At 49.3% G+C, this 15,627-nt stretch overlaps 1 protein-coding gene across 1 annotated transcript in view; it reads left to right on the top strand.

Moving 5' to 3' along the window:
- Positions 1 to 14,609, top strand: part of FANCM (FA complementation group M) — a 48,812-nt gene extending 34,203 nt beyond the window's left edge. The window contains exons 14-23 of the mRNA XM_083433274.1: positions 1,944 to 3,912; positions 6,201 to 6,283; positions 6,378 to 6,446; positions 7,096 to 7,197; positions 7,977 to 8,133; positions 8,739 to 8,842; positions 10,335 to 10,805; positions 12,692 to 13,013; positions 13,775 to 14,063; positions 14,400 to 14,609. Coding sequence (XP_083289400.1) covers positions 1,944 to 3,912; positions 6,201 to 6,283; positions 6,378 to 6,446; positions 7,096 to 7,197; positions 7,977 to 8,133; positions 8,739 to 8,842; positions 10,335 to 10,805; positions 12,692 to 13,013; positions 13,775 to 14,063; positions 14,400 to 14,514 — 3,681 coding nt within the window. The 3' untranslated portion in view covers positions 14,515 to 14,609. The remainder of the gene's footprint in view (positions 1 to 1,943; positions 3,913 to 6,200; positions 6,284 to 6,377; positions 6,447 to 7,095; positions 7,198 to 7,976; positions 8,134 to 8,738; positions 8,843 to 10,334; positions 10,806 to 12,691; positions 13,014 to 13,774; positions 14,064 to 14,399) is intronic.
- The last annotated feature ends 1,018 nt before the right edge of the window (positions 14,610 to 15,627 follow it).

The raw sequence follows: 15,627 nt of genomic DNA, 5'->3' as shown, positions 1-15,627 counted from the left end.
ACACATTGCCCCTAATGACAGCAGGGAAACTGATGTTCATTCCAAAATTATGCTGTGTTGTCTTTGCCCTTCCTTCCTTCCTTCCTTCCTTCCTTCCTTCCTTCCTTCCTTCCTTCCTTCCTTGTGCCTTATGTTCCCTTTGGAGGCATAATCTTCATGTACACCAGCCACGGGGTTCTTTTGCAGTGCAAGGAGTCACTTCACGGGAGCTCAAGAGTTGTCAGTATTGTTATTATGACTCCTGTGCTCCCAAAGCCAGAGTTGCCTTGTGACTCTGCGGGTGGGATGTTTGTGAAATGAGCTGTATGGATTCTCCCATTTATTGATGCCCTGCTCCCTGGGAGAGAGAGAGAACTTGTTGTTCGTTTTTTTGCAGGCCAGAAGCCCATTTAATTGTTAGACACCACATTTTCTGTCACCTTTCCAAGTTGTGAATATTGTTAATCTGGCAGTATTCTATAATTCTTAATGAAAGCTGTTGCGCTAATGCAATCGTATTGGCAAAGGAGCGCTTTTGTCCCATGACCTATTTTGCTGAGCAGCTGGTTTCAAATCTCAAGTTTTGTTAGTTCCTTCAAATGGTTTTTTGATGCTTTACTCTACTAAGCAACGTGTGAAGGTGTGAGAGTGTCTTTGCTTCCCACCTGCGGTTTAGAACCTGCCTGGGGTCAAGTGTCCTTTTCCATAGCAAAGAAGAGCATTTATGTAAGACCTTGTGAGCCTGAAATGAGGACACACACTATGATCCTAGCTGCCAGACTTGGGTACCCCTGGAGGAGAGCTGCTTTATGTAACTTATGTATCAGGTCATTTTTAATGTTATTTCTTTTTCTGTAGGCCAAATTTGCAGGTAAATGAACTAGCTGCATCGTTCTGTTTTGATTTAAATGACTCCATGATCCTGTGAACTTAGGGAAGGCTGCACCAATACACACAGGCATTGTTTTCCAGAATATAGTCAGTCCAGGATTTGGACGCTGTAGAAGGAAACTGATGGAAAGTATTGTTAAAAGATAAAATAACCAAACATATAGAAGAACAAGCCTTCCTGAAACAGAACCAGCATGGCTTCTGCAACGTCAAGTCTTATACAGTGGTGCCTCGCAAGACGAAAAGAATCCGTTCCGCGAGTCTTTTCATCTTGCGGTTTTTTTCGTCTTGTGAAGCAAGCCCATTAGCGGCTTAGCGGATTAGCTGATAAGCGGCTTAGCGGATGAGCTGTTAAGCGGCTTAGCGGCTTGGGAAAAAGGGGGGGGGAGGAAAAAAACCCCGCAGGAACTCGCAAGACATTTTCATCTTGCGAAGCAAGCCCATAGCAAATTCATTTTGCGAAGCACCTCCAAAACGGAAAACCCTTTCGTCTAGCGGGTTTTCCGTCTTGCGAGGCATTCGTCTTGCGGGGCACCACTGTATTATGAACATATTTGAGTTCTTTGAGAGTATCAACAAGCATAGCATACTTTTGACAAAGTACCTCACCAAAGACTCCTGCTGAGTAAGCTTAGCAGTCATGGAAGAGGTCCTCTTGTGGACTGGGGATTGAGAACCAGCGAGTAGGAATAAATGGACAGATCTATGGATGGAGAGATGTAGAAAGTGGAGTCAGAGGCCATATTGCTTCTGAATGCCAGTTGCTGGAGGTTGCACAAAGCGAGAGGGCTCTCGTGCTCAGATCTTGTTTGCTGGTTTCCCACAGGCATCTGGGGAGAAGCCATTGTGAGAACAGGAAGCTGGGCTAGATGGGGTCTTGGCCTGATCCTGCAGCCTCTTTTGATTTTCTCCTTGAGCCCTCAAGAGCAAATCTTGCTCTCCTGGTCCATTTCCCTTCTGCAAGACTGAAGCAATGCCAGTCTAGTAAACACAGTTGATGGGAGGATGAGGAGTGTGATGAACTTTGAGTCAAGCAGACATCTGAAATAGTGTCTTTTCTTTTTTTCAACTAGGGAGAATGCCACTATGAGCTGGATACCCGTCCTTATTTTCACTGGGAAGATGTTGAGGCATCGGAGGAGGCTCAGCGGGGCAAGAGGTGTCGTGATGCTGCAGCTGCTCAAAAGGCGCCTTTCTCTCGAAAAACCCTGGCAGAGGCTCCAAAAGCAGCAGCACACCGCTCATCTTCCTCCGTGGAGCTTGATGCAGAATGTGTATCTCTCTTTAAAGCAACGAGCTTCAAATCTGCGAATAGGCCTCAGGCTCTGTCGGTAGGCTCTGAAGGTCATGCTGCAGAGGGACTCAGCCCTGCAGATGGTTTTCCAGTGAGCACTTTGCCATTGGTTGAAGGTGCTGGATGTAAAAAAATGTCAGATAAGGATGAGGAAAACATGGAGGAATCTGCCAGCATAAGCACTGCCCAGAGAAGCGTTGATGATCGTGGAAATGCAGCAGAAACAAAATTTCAGCCCATCTCAAAAGTGTGCGGCTCATGGAACGGACACAGTGCAGATTCGGGCTCCGGCTGCTTTGCAGAAGAAAATTCTCCCCTTTCTTCCTTGTTTTATGCACCAGCAGCACCAGCAGTGGCGGATTTATTTGTGCTTCCTGGTGCAAGTGCCGATGAGGATGCTTTTTGGGGGAAATGCATCCCAACAAATGCAGCAAGGCTTCTGTCACGGTCTCCCCCTTCTCTGAATGAATTATTTGATTCTGAAGAAGAGACAGAGGATGTAGCCCAGCAGTTAAGCTCAGTGCAAACATGTGTTTCTGGTGTGTTTGCAGGCAAACGTCCTTCAGGAGAAAAACTGACACCTTTCAAACCACCTTCCACGTCACCTCAGAACATGTCTGAACTCACCGATGCTCAGGAACAGTGTTCCTTGGATAACCCTTTGGGGAAAAGCTGCATTCCTGAAGCTTCCTTTAGCAAGATAAATGATTTTGATTGGGACGAAATATTTGAGTGTGAGGATGAAAAGCAGATGGGCATTCAAGGGAGAACTCCACCCGTCGCAAATCATTATCCAGGAGCAAACCATTCAGGAAAGGAGGCGGCTTGCAGAAGTCATCAAGGATCCCAGAAGCTGGCTGAGAGGAATGCAAGCCCTACTGAAGTGCCTGGGCGTTTCTTTGTAGGAGAGGATTTTGCAGAGAGTGGCCCTCATCCGGACACAAAAGGAGGGGAGCTTTCAGAGCCATCATTGCGGGCTACTCAAGCCAGTACCCTGAGCAAGGAAGAGGGGACTTCTGAAAGGCAGCCCTCAGGGGAGGAGCTTCATGAGGTCAGCCAAGGAAACCGCATGGAGTCATTGAGAATCCCAAGAGATGGAGGTTTGGAAGCCTCTGTTGATCCTGTCCGTGCAGAAGAAGGCCACCGTCCTGGAGAGTTCTACTACAATGTTTCTCAGGAGTTGTTCTCTGTTAACTTTGATCTGGGTTTCCTGACTCAAGAATCGGAGGACGAGTGCTCAGAGCAAGTGGACACCATGAAAGATGGGGGAACTCACGCGGCAGTTAGCTCCTCCAGCGCTGAAGTAGCGCTCTCAAACAGCAGCGTGTCAAGGAAGTCTCCACTGACCTGGGGTAATGAATGCTTTAATGGAACCAAGTTTTCTACACCTTTACACCTACAAAATCGGGACTCTTGTCTTGCGGCAGTTGAAAACGTTATTCCCTTGGTCTCTCCTTTGACACCAGCGAGAGGGAAACTGTGCCAGTCACCAAGTTCTGCGCACGCTGCATTTTCCACACCGACAGGCAGGCAGGTGAGCCACGCTGGCACCCCCAGAAGAACCTTTGTGAGTTCTTTCTCCGGGAATAGGCAGGAAAGCCCACGGGCGCCGGTTCCAAGGAGAGGGAACAGTACAGTGAAAAGGGACTTGGCTAACTCCATTTTCAGCACGGAGGGGCTTGGACTGCGGGAAACCTCGAAGGTGGAAAACGGAAGCCTAAATGGCCCTAACGTGCTTCCCATGAAAGGTAAGATGTTTAAAAAATTAAAATAGCATAAGGCATTATGCAGAGAGGACATAGTCTGCTTACAGTCTTCAGAAGGCAGATGGGAACTGGATACTGACATCCTGCCTTTTAAGCAATGGAGGGATGTTCTCTCGCTCTGTTTATGGCAAGGCTAAGCATCAGGTTGCAGAAGGCAGCATCCCAGAGTTGGAAAGGGCCTCATGGGGAATCAGCCCAACCCCCCCTGCCCCCCAGCTGATGCAGGAAACCCCCCACCCCCTGGATCCCCAGGAGCTGAGGCCATCCTGCCTCTGCCTAAGAACCGACATTCTCTCTTGAATGGTTTATGCTGCTGGGAATGTTTAAATCGTTTTTCTTGCGATGCGTTTAAAATATTCTTTAGCCTTCCTCTCCACACAAGATGGTACTAAAGTGGGGTACAGTGGAATAAATTAAAAGCAACCCCCTCTCCCTCAGTTACAGATCATCAGTCAGATAAAAACCGGAACAGATAAAACCATGGCAGAGTCAGTAGTGACAATAAACAGGACCAAAATGCTGCTGCGGCACTGATGCCCCTAAAGGCCGGCTGAAATGGGTTCGTTTTTGCTCTACCCTACTCGGCCCATCCTCAACATCAGTGGAGATCCTGGCCCTCCTCATTGTCTCTTCTCCGATCTAAGCCTGCTTCCCTGCAGCCTCTCCTCCTAGTGAGGGGCCTCCCGGTCCCCCTCCATCTAGGTCACACTCCAGTGTGGTGTAGTGGTTAAGAGCGGTGGACTCGTAATCTGGTGAACCGGGTTTGCTTCCCTCCACCTGCAGCTGCTGGGTGACCTTGGGCCAGTCACACTTCTCTGAAGTCTCTCAGCCCCACTCACCTCACAGAGTGTTTGTTGTGGGGGAGGAAGGGAAGGGAGAATGTGAGCCGCTTTGAGACTCCTTAAAGGGAGTGAAAGGCGGGATATCAAATCCAAACTCTTCTTCTTCTTCTGTTGCTTACTTTGTCAGTATCCTTTTTAAATGGTTAGAGGCAGCAGCTAGAACTCTGTTGGGAAGTGGAGACCGGTGGCTGTACCAGCCTTTAAAGAAAGGGTTAAACTCTGGGAGGTTAAGTGGCTAAAATAGCACACTTTTAGGCTCATGGAATAAGAGCAAAGGCAAGGCAAGTTTATTGAAATACAGTTGTTTACATGTTTGTTTTAAAAAAGGAAGATAACTTTATTAATTTGGGATAATATGTCTGAATAAACCTCAACTTTTTCTGTTCCTCATCCAGTAAGCTTTTTTCCAATCAGATGTAAGCAATTTTGCAGTAAGAGTGGTATTATATAAGATGCAATGTGATTTAGACAGAGCGATACTGCAATTTATTACAAAATCAATTTAAAAAATTGAAATGTAAATAAACTGGAGCTTGGAACTGGACACAGTAAGCCAGATGAGGTTTGGCCAAAGTAGAATAAAGCAGCAGCACTGCATCTGGAGGCTCTGCTTCTGTGGATGCAATGCCTTTGCTCACTCCTGCCCTGGCGGTTTCCCCGCCGGAGGCTGTGTGCTTCTGCATGGCAGTTGCTGTGAACCGTGGGAGGGGAGAGCACGGCTGTGCTCAGCTGCCCCTTGTGGGCGCCTAGTTGGCCACCGTGAGAACAGGGCGCTTGCTCAGAGAAGCCCCAGGCTTCATCCAGCTGCAGGATCAGCATAAGTTTCTACATCCTTAGCTTCCATCTTTTACCTTTTTACATTCTTAGCTTAAATGTAACAGTCCAACTCCTTCCTCATTCTGTGTAAAAGCATGTGGGGGATTGCTGGATTCCTATTAAAAACAAACCGACACAACCTTGAGGAATATGTGCCGGGAAGAGTTGGAAAATGGGGCAAAAGTGGCAGGGAGGGGAGAAATGGAGTCAGCTGGAGGTACCTTGTTCCAGAGGTGCCTCTCTGGCTACCTGTAGGAGGAGCAACAGCTCTTATACGTGGGTTGACAACATGTCCAAGAACAGATAAGTGAAGGTGGTTTAGTGTTTTCCCCTTCTCTTTCCCCTCATCCCCATCACTCGGCAGTACTCTTAATTTCCGGCTCAGCAAGGCAGTGCAGCCAGCTGTTTTCCTCTGCTGGGAAATACTGTTTAAGTTGCCCCAACTGGACCCTGGATGGAGTCACAGGCAGACAATAGCAACCCCCCAAGCCAGAATTGCCTTATTTAAAGAAAAAAGGGAGAAAGCGTTTTCCTCTCAGTTTACAAATATATTGTATGGTGAAACACACACACACACTTTCTTATTATTGTTACCTACATACTCCTTCGCAGTTGCGGCCGACAGTGAAAGCGAAGAAGAAATTGTTTTTCTCAGAAAAAATAAGAAGAAAGTGAACGTTTTCACATCTCAAAACGTGAGTCAGCTCAGTTAAAATTAAAGGCCACCAAGCTCCAAACTCTCTGTGCGGTTTCTAAATGTGTTTTGACGTCTTCCTTCCTTCTCCCAAGATTGATGATGACTGTGACTTGGAATCGCCAGTATGTGCTGTCAAGAAACGGAGACGTCCGCTTGTCACAGTGAGTAAATACCCCCGTCAGGGCATGAAAAACACATAAAACACATTTTGCTCCACTTGGCTTAAACATTCCTCTTTACTGTTAGGAAATGGTTATTACCATTTTTTTTCTAAAATGGCTTTAACCTGCAAAAGGACAGGAGCTGATTAGTTTTGAGATATCTAGCAGAAGTAAAGTAGGTTTTTTTTACAGCCAATTCATTTATGTACTATGTTTCCCACAATGACACCTGTGCTCAAAGCAGTTCCTGTAAAATGTGGTAAAGTTTATTCTTCAGATGGAGAGATATTTGGGCAGCATTCTCAGTCAGTAGGCTGCCTTCCCCTGAGTCGTCCTCTTGGCCACCTGCCCAAATGCTGCCCCTCCAGGGGTTCACCACAAGAAACGGCTGAACAGGCCACCCCCTCCTCTCCTCCATTCTTCCTCCAGAATTCTTCAACCACCCCTTAAGTGTAATTTCACCATCAACATTAATCATAAGGAACATGAACCAGGCTGCCTATAGCATCCCAGCTTTGAAGCCAAAGGCTGCACGTTCTGGTTAAGCCAGACCCATAAAGTCCCTGCCAGGGTAGCATTGAGCACCAGTTAAGGCCAGAGGAATCTGGCTCTGATGCCACTGTTGACCACTGTCTGTGCTCTGTTTCAGTCAGATTTGTCTAGCGACGCAAGCCCAGATTGCTCTGAGAAGAGCTGGAGCAAGAAGCCAGGTGTGAAGAGGCGGAAAAGGGGGGACGCTGCTGCCAGGAAGGTGCGCATATGACACTCAGCGATGCTTCTTTGTTTCTGATGGGTGTGAGGCGTGGGGTACTGTGCTTTTCGTTTACCCCTCTGGAACCTTAAACAGGAAGGAAATACGGGGCAGCACGCGTGAGGGGAACGTGCTTGGAAACAGAGTCTCCTCTGTTAGGCCAAATTTCAGTTTTGGAGCAGGGCCATGCAGCTCAGCTGAGCAGGACGAGACATACTTGGTGTGTCATTCAGCCCCTCCCATCCCCAGTTAAAGAAGAGGATCTGGTTTCAGGTAAGGAGGAGAGGCCTCTCTCTGCCTGAGAAGTCATTATGAAACTGGAAGCTGGCTTATACGGGCTTTGATCCATCTAGCTCAGCATTGTCCACAGACTGGCAGCAGTGGCTCTCCAGGGTTTTAGGCTGGAGTCATTCCCAGGCCTACTTGGAGATGCTGTCAGGAAACTAATACCAAACCAAGGAATTCGGGGAGAGGTACTTTTGGCCTTGTGTTTTGTAGTTGAGGATGGACAAACAGTTTCTGCACTTAGAGGCTTTGGCCCCCAGTAATGGGGAGCTTCTTCTTTCCATGTGAGGCTGTGGCCTCAGATGACTTGATCTGCATGGCTGGTGGTGGTGGGGCTCCGTGGACTGGCTGCCAGCATGGGATCGTGTCCTTGCCCGTGGCCAGTTCCTAAAAGCCATGGGGTGGGGGTTGGCCAGTCTCCGGCCACCTGGAATGGCTGGAGTCTGCGAAGTGGGATGCTGCTGAGCAGGAACTCTTGCTTTTGCTTCATGTAGAGCGCAGCCAAATACTTCCTGGACCAAGAGGCGGAACTTTCTGAGGAAGGAGCCATGGAGGTTTCATCCGACGAGAGCATCGGCTCGGAAAACGTGCAGAGTTCTTCCCTCATCGAGTTTTTAAATGATGAGACACAGATTATGCAAGATCTCAATGGTAAGTGAAGGAAAACCCTGCCCTTTTCCTGTTAGCTGGCACTTCCTTGGCTCTCATTGTCCTTTCCCACTGGCACCAGTCCTCCCAGTAGCTTTCCTACAAGGCCGTGATTGCAGCCAGCATGTCAGGTTTTGGAAATCAGTTAGCAGCAGTAAATCAGGACTGCATTGCTTAACCCTTCGGCCCATGCGGCAGTATCATCAACAAAGTGGAAAGGTGAGGCACAAACTGCAGGAGCGCTTGAACAGCCAGCACTTGGACCGAGGCCTGGAAATGGATAGAGAAGGAATGGCATGTTGAGATGGATGCTTGGAGGCCACTGAACTGCTTCTGTGTGGCAGCAATTGCCACGTGTTGGAACCTGTCCCCCAGCGCCATTGTGGGAAGGGTTTCTCTGCTACTAACAGGCCCCTGATTCGTGCGGAGTCTGTTTGTGTGGTGGGAATTGTAACGGGATCCGCAAAACAAGCTTCCCTGCACAACACAACTTTCCCCCACCCCACAGAGACTCTTTCCGCCTGCGAAGCCTGCCCAAACAGGTGCTGACTGCGGCTTCAGTTCCTCTTCTGCCTGCCTGAAGGCTGCTCTTTTTTCTCTCTGCTCAGAATCTGAGATGCATGCAATCTACTTGAAATCGGTACGAAGCCCAGCCGTTGGCAACAGGTATAAGATGCAGAAAGGATGCAACTCGGTGGCCGTTTTCTCACAGGTAAGAAGGCAGACAAGGGAGGGTTGTGTCCAAAGCACAAACAGGGGCTGGTCTTGATCCACAAATGCTGCTTGTTGGTCTCTCACAGCCTTATCGGAGCGAATGGTCGCTTTTCACGAGTGTTGTCTTAAAGGACAAGGCCGAAAGGATTGTTTCAAGGTGGGCTGACTTCTTAGCAAGGCAGAACCTGCTGCCTCAATACAGTCGGGGTTTGTTTAATACCACCCTTCGATAAAAATCCCCAGTGCGGTTCACATGAATCAAAATATAAAAACAATGTAAAATACAAATATCGCAAATCAGAGCTATTGTACGGCACAAGAAAGAAAAGGCAGCATGATTGGGGGGGCCCGACAACCTAAGAGCAGGATTCTGATTCCACCTGAATGATCTGGGGAAAAGTCTGTGTCAGGCAGACTTCTCTGAGGAATGTGGTCCCTAGTTGGGATGCTGACCTTGAGAAGTCCCCCCTCCCTCATAGCCACGAGCAGAATGACCTTATCATATAGGTAGCTTGATAGGGAATTTGGCCTTCCTTTCAGCACTGGGGAGTCAAGCAAGTTTGGCCTCAAAGGACAATAATGCCACCATGATTTGGGCTTGGAAAAACACTGGTAGCCAGTGAAGGTCCTTTAACTGGGCCAAGTTGCTGTGAACAAATCTTGCCACTCTTAAAAGTCAATACCAGCTGCAGCTTCCAGGGCACCCCACATGCCAAGAGGCCCCCCGAGCATGGCTGCCCTTGGCCAGCCTGCCGCTCTCTAGGTGAAGCCACAGTTCATGTGTCAGCATCAGCTGGGAGAGGGAACTCCCTTGGTGCCACTGAGAGCGCTTGGGAGTCCAGGGACAAGGCTGGATCCTCCCCCCAAACCAAAAAACAGATCCTTCAGGGGAGCGCAAGCGCATCTAGAACACATTGACCTTCTCCCTAAACCCAGGCAGCCTCCAGGCACAGAACTACTGCTTTCTAACACTTCTTCAGCCTGTGACATGAGTCCAGGCAGCAGCTCAGGGAGAGATGTGAGCAGTCCAGGAACTGGGGTGGGGGAGTGTTTTTGCAGTGTGCAGGGGCCTGGGAAAACCTGGCTCAGGTGTTAAAATGAAAGAGCTTGGTTCCTCAGCATATCCATGTCACTTTGTCCCAGGTTCTTACTGTATTTTTCAATAGAAAGGGCGGGGTAGACGTGCCAAAATAAACTGGCTCATGCCAATTAAGACATTTGCCTTCTGGATGTCTGCCATATTCCATACATACCTGTAAACCTGAGAACAAAGTGACACATCAACGTTATTGTGTCATTAGAAACTGTGCCAGCCTCATGTGTCGAAAACTCCTCCAGACTTGACTGGAAAGGGCACCTGCATTTCATCTGCTGGAGCTGGCCAGGCCTGCGGCTACAGCCCACGTGAGGCTCAAGACGTTCTGTGGCTCTGCCTTGGGGATACGCCAATCATGGCATGGGTTCTCCTCAGCGCTTTCATTTCCTTCCAGGTTCCAGAGCAGGACGAAAGCTATTTGGCAGACAGTTTCTGTGTGGAGGAGGTGGAGGACCCCCAAAGCTGCTCCAGTGAAGATGAGGAAGTTTGTCTTGACTTCAACCTGCTGCAGGAGAGCTTTGGGCACGGGAGAAAGCAGTATTGCACCCGGCGCAGGAGGAGGTTGAAAGCGGCCCTTCTGCAGCAGGGAGGGGCTGCTCCCCCGCCCCTCAAGAAACGCTCCCGGATCCAGATTCCCAGCAGCTCTAGTGAAGATGAAGGAGGGGTCAGAAGGGAACCGCCTCCCGTCGCAAAAGCGGACCAGGGCTCGCATGCGTCCTCATCGCTGGCTTTAGACCACCGTCTGGACTGCAGAACATCTGCTCCAAAGGCTGAGATCCGTCCGCCCCAAGAGAGCAGGACCCAAGGGCTCGTGGGACTGAAATCTTCCTTGTCGGAAGAACTGGACTTCCAGGCAGCGTCAAAGGTATGGGCTGTGTTTAAGCTGTTCCTTCCTTTGCTGGTTTATCTGTGGCCAGGGTTAGAATAACAGACCAAAGCCCTGAAAGCGATCTGGGCAAAGCTCTCGCCAGGAGGCAAGATATCCCACAGCGCCAGGGATGCTTCTTCAGGCTTTCCTTGACAACCTTCAGCAAAAGGGGGCCACCCGCCCCCTTGGTTGCCTCCTCCACTGTGAAAATGTAGTAATAGTAAAATAATACTAATAATAAAATTTATTTATACCCCCCCCTCCCCAGCCAAGACCGGGCTCAGGGCAGCTAACACCAAGTATAAAAACAATTGATTAAAACACAACAACAAGATTAAAATACAACATTAAAATGCAGCCTCATTTCAGTACTGGGAACAGGCAATTGTTCTGCGCACTTTTGGCTGGCAGTACCCCGGTTCCCCTTGGTCATGCTCAGAGGCCTTTTATAGCCTTTCTGCCTAACAGCCTTCAGACCAGAGATGTTGGGGGTTGCACAAATCACCTTCTGCATGTAAATTGAATAAATGTGCACGAGCTATTTTTGCAATGGCATTTATGTTTTATCGAGCGCCTAGAGGACTACAGAGGGCTTGAAGTCAGTGAAAGATTGGTGGGGAGGGCACCACCTCCTCATTCCCAGAAGGTGTCCTGTTGGAATAATTTGCAGGTGGCTTCCTCCATCCGTGTGCAATTGTTCTACTATGTGGCTAGAAGCATGTCTAAACAAAAGTGGGATTTAGGTTCTGTACCACTTGCCTACCTAGCTGTTCGAAAGCATGTCAAAAAGTGCAAGTAGATAAATAGGTATCGCTCCAGCGGGAAGGTAAACGGCGTTTCCGTGCACTGCCCTGGTTTGCCAGAAGCGGTTTAGTCCTGCTGGCCACATGACCCAGAAGCTGTCTGCAGACAAACGCCAGCTCCCTCGGCCTATAGAGCGAGATGAGCGCTGCAACCTGAGTTGTCCACGACTGGACCTAATGGTCAGGGGTACCTTTACCTTTATCACTTGTCAAATACTGCCATTTTCTATGCGATATTTGGACTGCCAGGCAAACTACCAACCCTTACTTATCTTTCCCTGTAGTTTTTCCTGGTGGTCTATTTTAGGGCCCTAAACAGGTCACTGATGCGCTGATAGTGCCTTAGTGGTCTCTTTATACTGAGCCATCCACACATCATTGCACTTTAGGAGCTTTTCTGTGACGCTTCCTCAGTGCCACCTGCAGGGACATTCATGCACTACAGTGCAACAAAAGCCACACACACACACACACACACACACACAACCTGGAACCTTTGAGGTACAGAATTTCTGCAGGGGTGCCCTGGTTGCAAATGAAGCAGCATGACTGCCCCCCAAAACCTCCACAGGCGCAAGCAGTGTTGAAAGCGGGATTGTGTGTAACCTCCCCAATAGCTTCCTGAGAACAAATCATCACTAATGCTCGATGAAAAGGATGTCTGGCGGGGGCCCTCGGATGGTAGAATCATAGAAGTGTAGAGTCCAAGGGTCATCCAACCCCTGATGCGGGAGTCACAGCTGAAGAATCCCTGACAAATGGTCAACATCCAACCTCTGCCTAAATGAATGCTCCATTCTCCACCTCCCTGTTTTTAGCTGCTATGGGGAAAAGGCTGGGTATAAATAAATACATAATCATAGTAGTAGTAGTAGTAAACCTACACCTTCCAAAAAGAGTCTGGAAGCTCTTTGGCGGCAGGGACTGTGGTCTTGTGCCACCTGGGAAGCCCTGCAAGGCTCTGGGGTGCATTGGTAACGCACTATGAAAGGTGATGATAATGAAAGCTCAGCCTTGGCTTTCTCCTGCTCTGGCTGCTTTGAGGATGATGAGTGATGATTTCTCTTGCGATGTTTTCAGCCAGAAAGCTCTTTGGGGCACCTTGCGGCACTCTGCCCCCGGAAGAACCCGCCGCTGCCTCTCTGCATTCTGGTTGACAGCCGCGAGATCTCCTCTGGGCCGGACGTCATTTCCACCCTGAAAGCCGTTCACGGAGTCAAGGTCCACGTTTGCTCACTGGGCAGCTGCGATTACGTTGTCAGCAGCCGGCTGGCCGTGGAGAGGAGATGCCAGGCGGAGCTGCTGAACCCGGCACACAGGAGCAGGGTGGTCCAGCGAGTGCAGCAGCTGAAGAGCAAGTTTGACAGGATCTGTGTGATCGTGGAGGAGAGAGTCAAAGCAGGTGGGTCTCCTGGCTTTGGCGGGTTTTCTCCTTGGGCATTAAGCATTTCAGCTTCCAGCTCTGCTGGTTGTGCTATTTAGCGTCAAACAGAAAATACAGCAGCTACAGAACTGCAAATATGGGTGAACAGAGATGGCCATTTAGGAGGTAGAAACGTAACATGGTGTGCATGGGACCTTTTGGGGAAGCCGGTGTTGTCCCACCAAGTAGAATCTATCCCAGCTGCTTCTGATCATGCACTGAAAGATGATAAGGTTCTTCACTCCACTTTGAAGAATGAAGAGGCAACTAGGAATGGCACCTTTTTCGGTAGTGTAGGAATGATCAGGAACTTGTATCTGCCTCCTCGGTTTCCACTCAACTCTCTTTACGGGCGAAAGAGAAGAGAAATATGGGTCCTGATTTTAAGGGTCTTGCTCTGCCCCCCTGGGCTGTGAAATGCTGTAACAGCTGACAACTTGCAGCAGTTGAGAACACAACTGGCCCTTCTGCCAGAGACGGGATGGGGAGCCTGTGCTCACCCTCCAGGCTTTGCTGGACTTCCCACAGCCCCAGGTCAACATCAGGGGTGAAGTTGAGGGAGCCCAAGAACACCCAGAGCGCCACAACATCCCCACATCTCTGTGCTTAGCACATTGAAGCTTGCCACTTGGGGCATCAGGGAATGAAAGGCCACTGATAGCGAGAAATCTGGAAGCCTCTCCCAGGTTGGCAGCCCAGGAGAAATGCTGACACCAAACTCTTGTTCTGTAAACTTCCAGAAGCACGGAGAGTCTTCCACAGAAGCCGGCACTATGACAGCCTCCTGTTGGCCTTCGTCCAGGCAGGAATCCGGGTGCTCTTCAGCTCCTGCCAAGAGGAGACAGCTGACTTGCTGAAGGAGCTGGCTTCGCTGGAACAGCGGAAGAAGGCGGCCATCCAAGTGCCCACAGAGGTGCAGGGGCACAGGCAAGATGCCCTCCGCTTCTACCTCAGCATTCCCTGCGTCAGCTACCCAGAGGCCCTGGCCTTGTGCCACTGCTTTGGCTCGGTGAAGGAGGCAGCCAACAGGTAGGGCTTGGGCAGGGCCTCGCCCTGTTTCCCAAACCTGACGGGCTGCATGCTCCCTCCTCAACTTGTGATGGCCGATATCTGTTCAGGGACTCTGACCTCAGATAGTAGCCCCTGCCACATTCTTTGGTAGCAAATTCCTCAATGTGACTTGGTGTTGTGTGAAACCAAAGCCATCCACTGCTCTGTCCTGAGCAGGCTGCTGGTCACTTGGCTCTTCCTCCTCCCCTTCCCCCTCCAGGCACATTGGGAGAAGCTGTTTTTCCTGCTGGCCGCAGCAGCTGCCTGTTGGCTTGCGATGGAGCTCAGCCTTCCTTTCTTCTTGCTCTTTTCCAGTTCCCCGGGCGAGATGGCAGCCCGCACCCGGATGAGTCAGCAGAAGGCAGAGAAGGTCTACCATTACATGCACTACGCCTTTGACGCTCAGATGCTGCCTGAGAAGATCACGTGACCAACCGCAAATCACAAAGGGCACCCCTTTTTAAAAGACGCACTTTATCGTTACATCTCCTCGTTGTAAGATATGTAAATAAACTTCCGAACTCAGTGAGTTTCAGGCCACCGTTTTCCTCTGGAGAAACCAGGCAGCTGCAAATGCAGCCTTACCACAGGGGTTATTCTGAAATGGGTAGAGTTTATGCATCTGTTGAAAAAATGCCCTTCTCCATCTCAAGAACAGTGTTGCTGGAGCTCTTCTTCCTGCTTCCTTACTAAAACCAGATGGGCTTTGCTCTCCCTTCCCCTGGAGAAAGTTTTAAGAGTAAAGCTTTGTGCTTTCTACATAACAGCTAAAAATGAACTTTCTTAAAAGCAGGGAGCCTGAGACCATCCACTTAGGTGAGGCTGATGGAAGTTGAAGTCCATCAACAGGTGGAGGGCTATGCATTCATCACTGATCAAGCTAGACACTTGTAGGGATTTGTGGGGGCTGGAAAAGAGGGGTTGAAGAATTCGCTAAGTGTATGGACTGTCCAGTGTCTGCCTTTGTCAGAAATCTATCCTATGCAAAAAAGAGTGGTCTCTTCTTTCCTCGATCATGGTATACGGCAGGTGGGAGAAACCTTTGCCCCCTGCCGCCTGGTGAATTACATCAGCCCCAGAGGTTAGGGGCTAGGGATTCTGGGAGCTGTAATTCAGCACCTTCTGGAGGGCTCAAAGGTTCCCCGCGTGTGGTATAAGGGGCAGGGGCTTCAGCAATTCTGTTCAGTGCTGACAAGCAGGTGGAAAGCAGGTAAGTTTCTAGGACTAACTGAACATGAGGCTCCTGTAGGGGAATAGTGGAATAAGAAAAGGAATTGTGAACAAGGCGATTAGGAGCATGCAAGTTGTTGCCTCGAAGAAAAAGGAACAAAAGTTGGGATTATGCATGCATAAATAGTCAAATTTTACACAGGTTGTAAAAACTTTTCTCCGTAGTTCAGCCTTCTGATTTGTGTAACTCGGGTGATGATTTGCTGCCATCTTGTGGCATTTTATACTTTGGTGCTTTTGAAAAATTTGCCTGGGCCTTGCTTGTGGCAAGCTTAGGAGAAATCTTGTCTAAGCGTGGAGGTGGAATCACTGA

Source organism: Podarcis tiliguerta (assembly GCF_965153285.1).
Source record: "Podarcis tiliguerta genome assembly, chromosome: 1".
Taxonomy (NCBI): Eukaryota; Metazoa; Chordata; class Lepidosauria; order Squamata; family Lacertidae; genus Podarcis; species Podarcis tiliguerta.
This window is presented reverse-complemented; position numbering and strand designations above follow the sequence as displayed.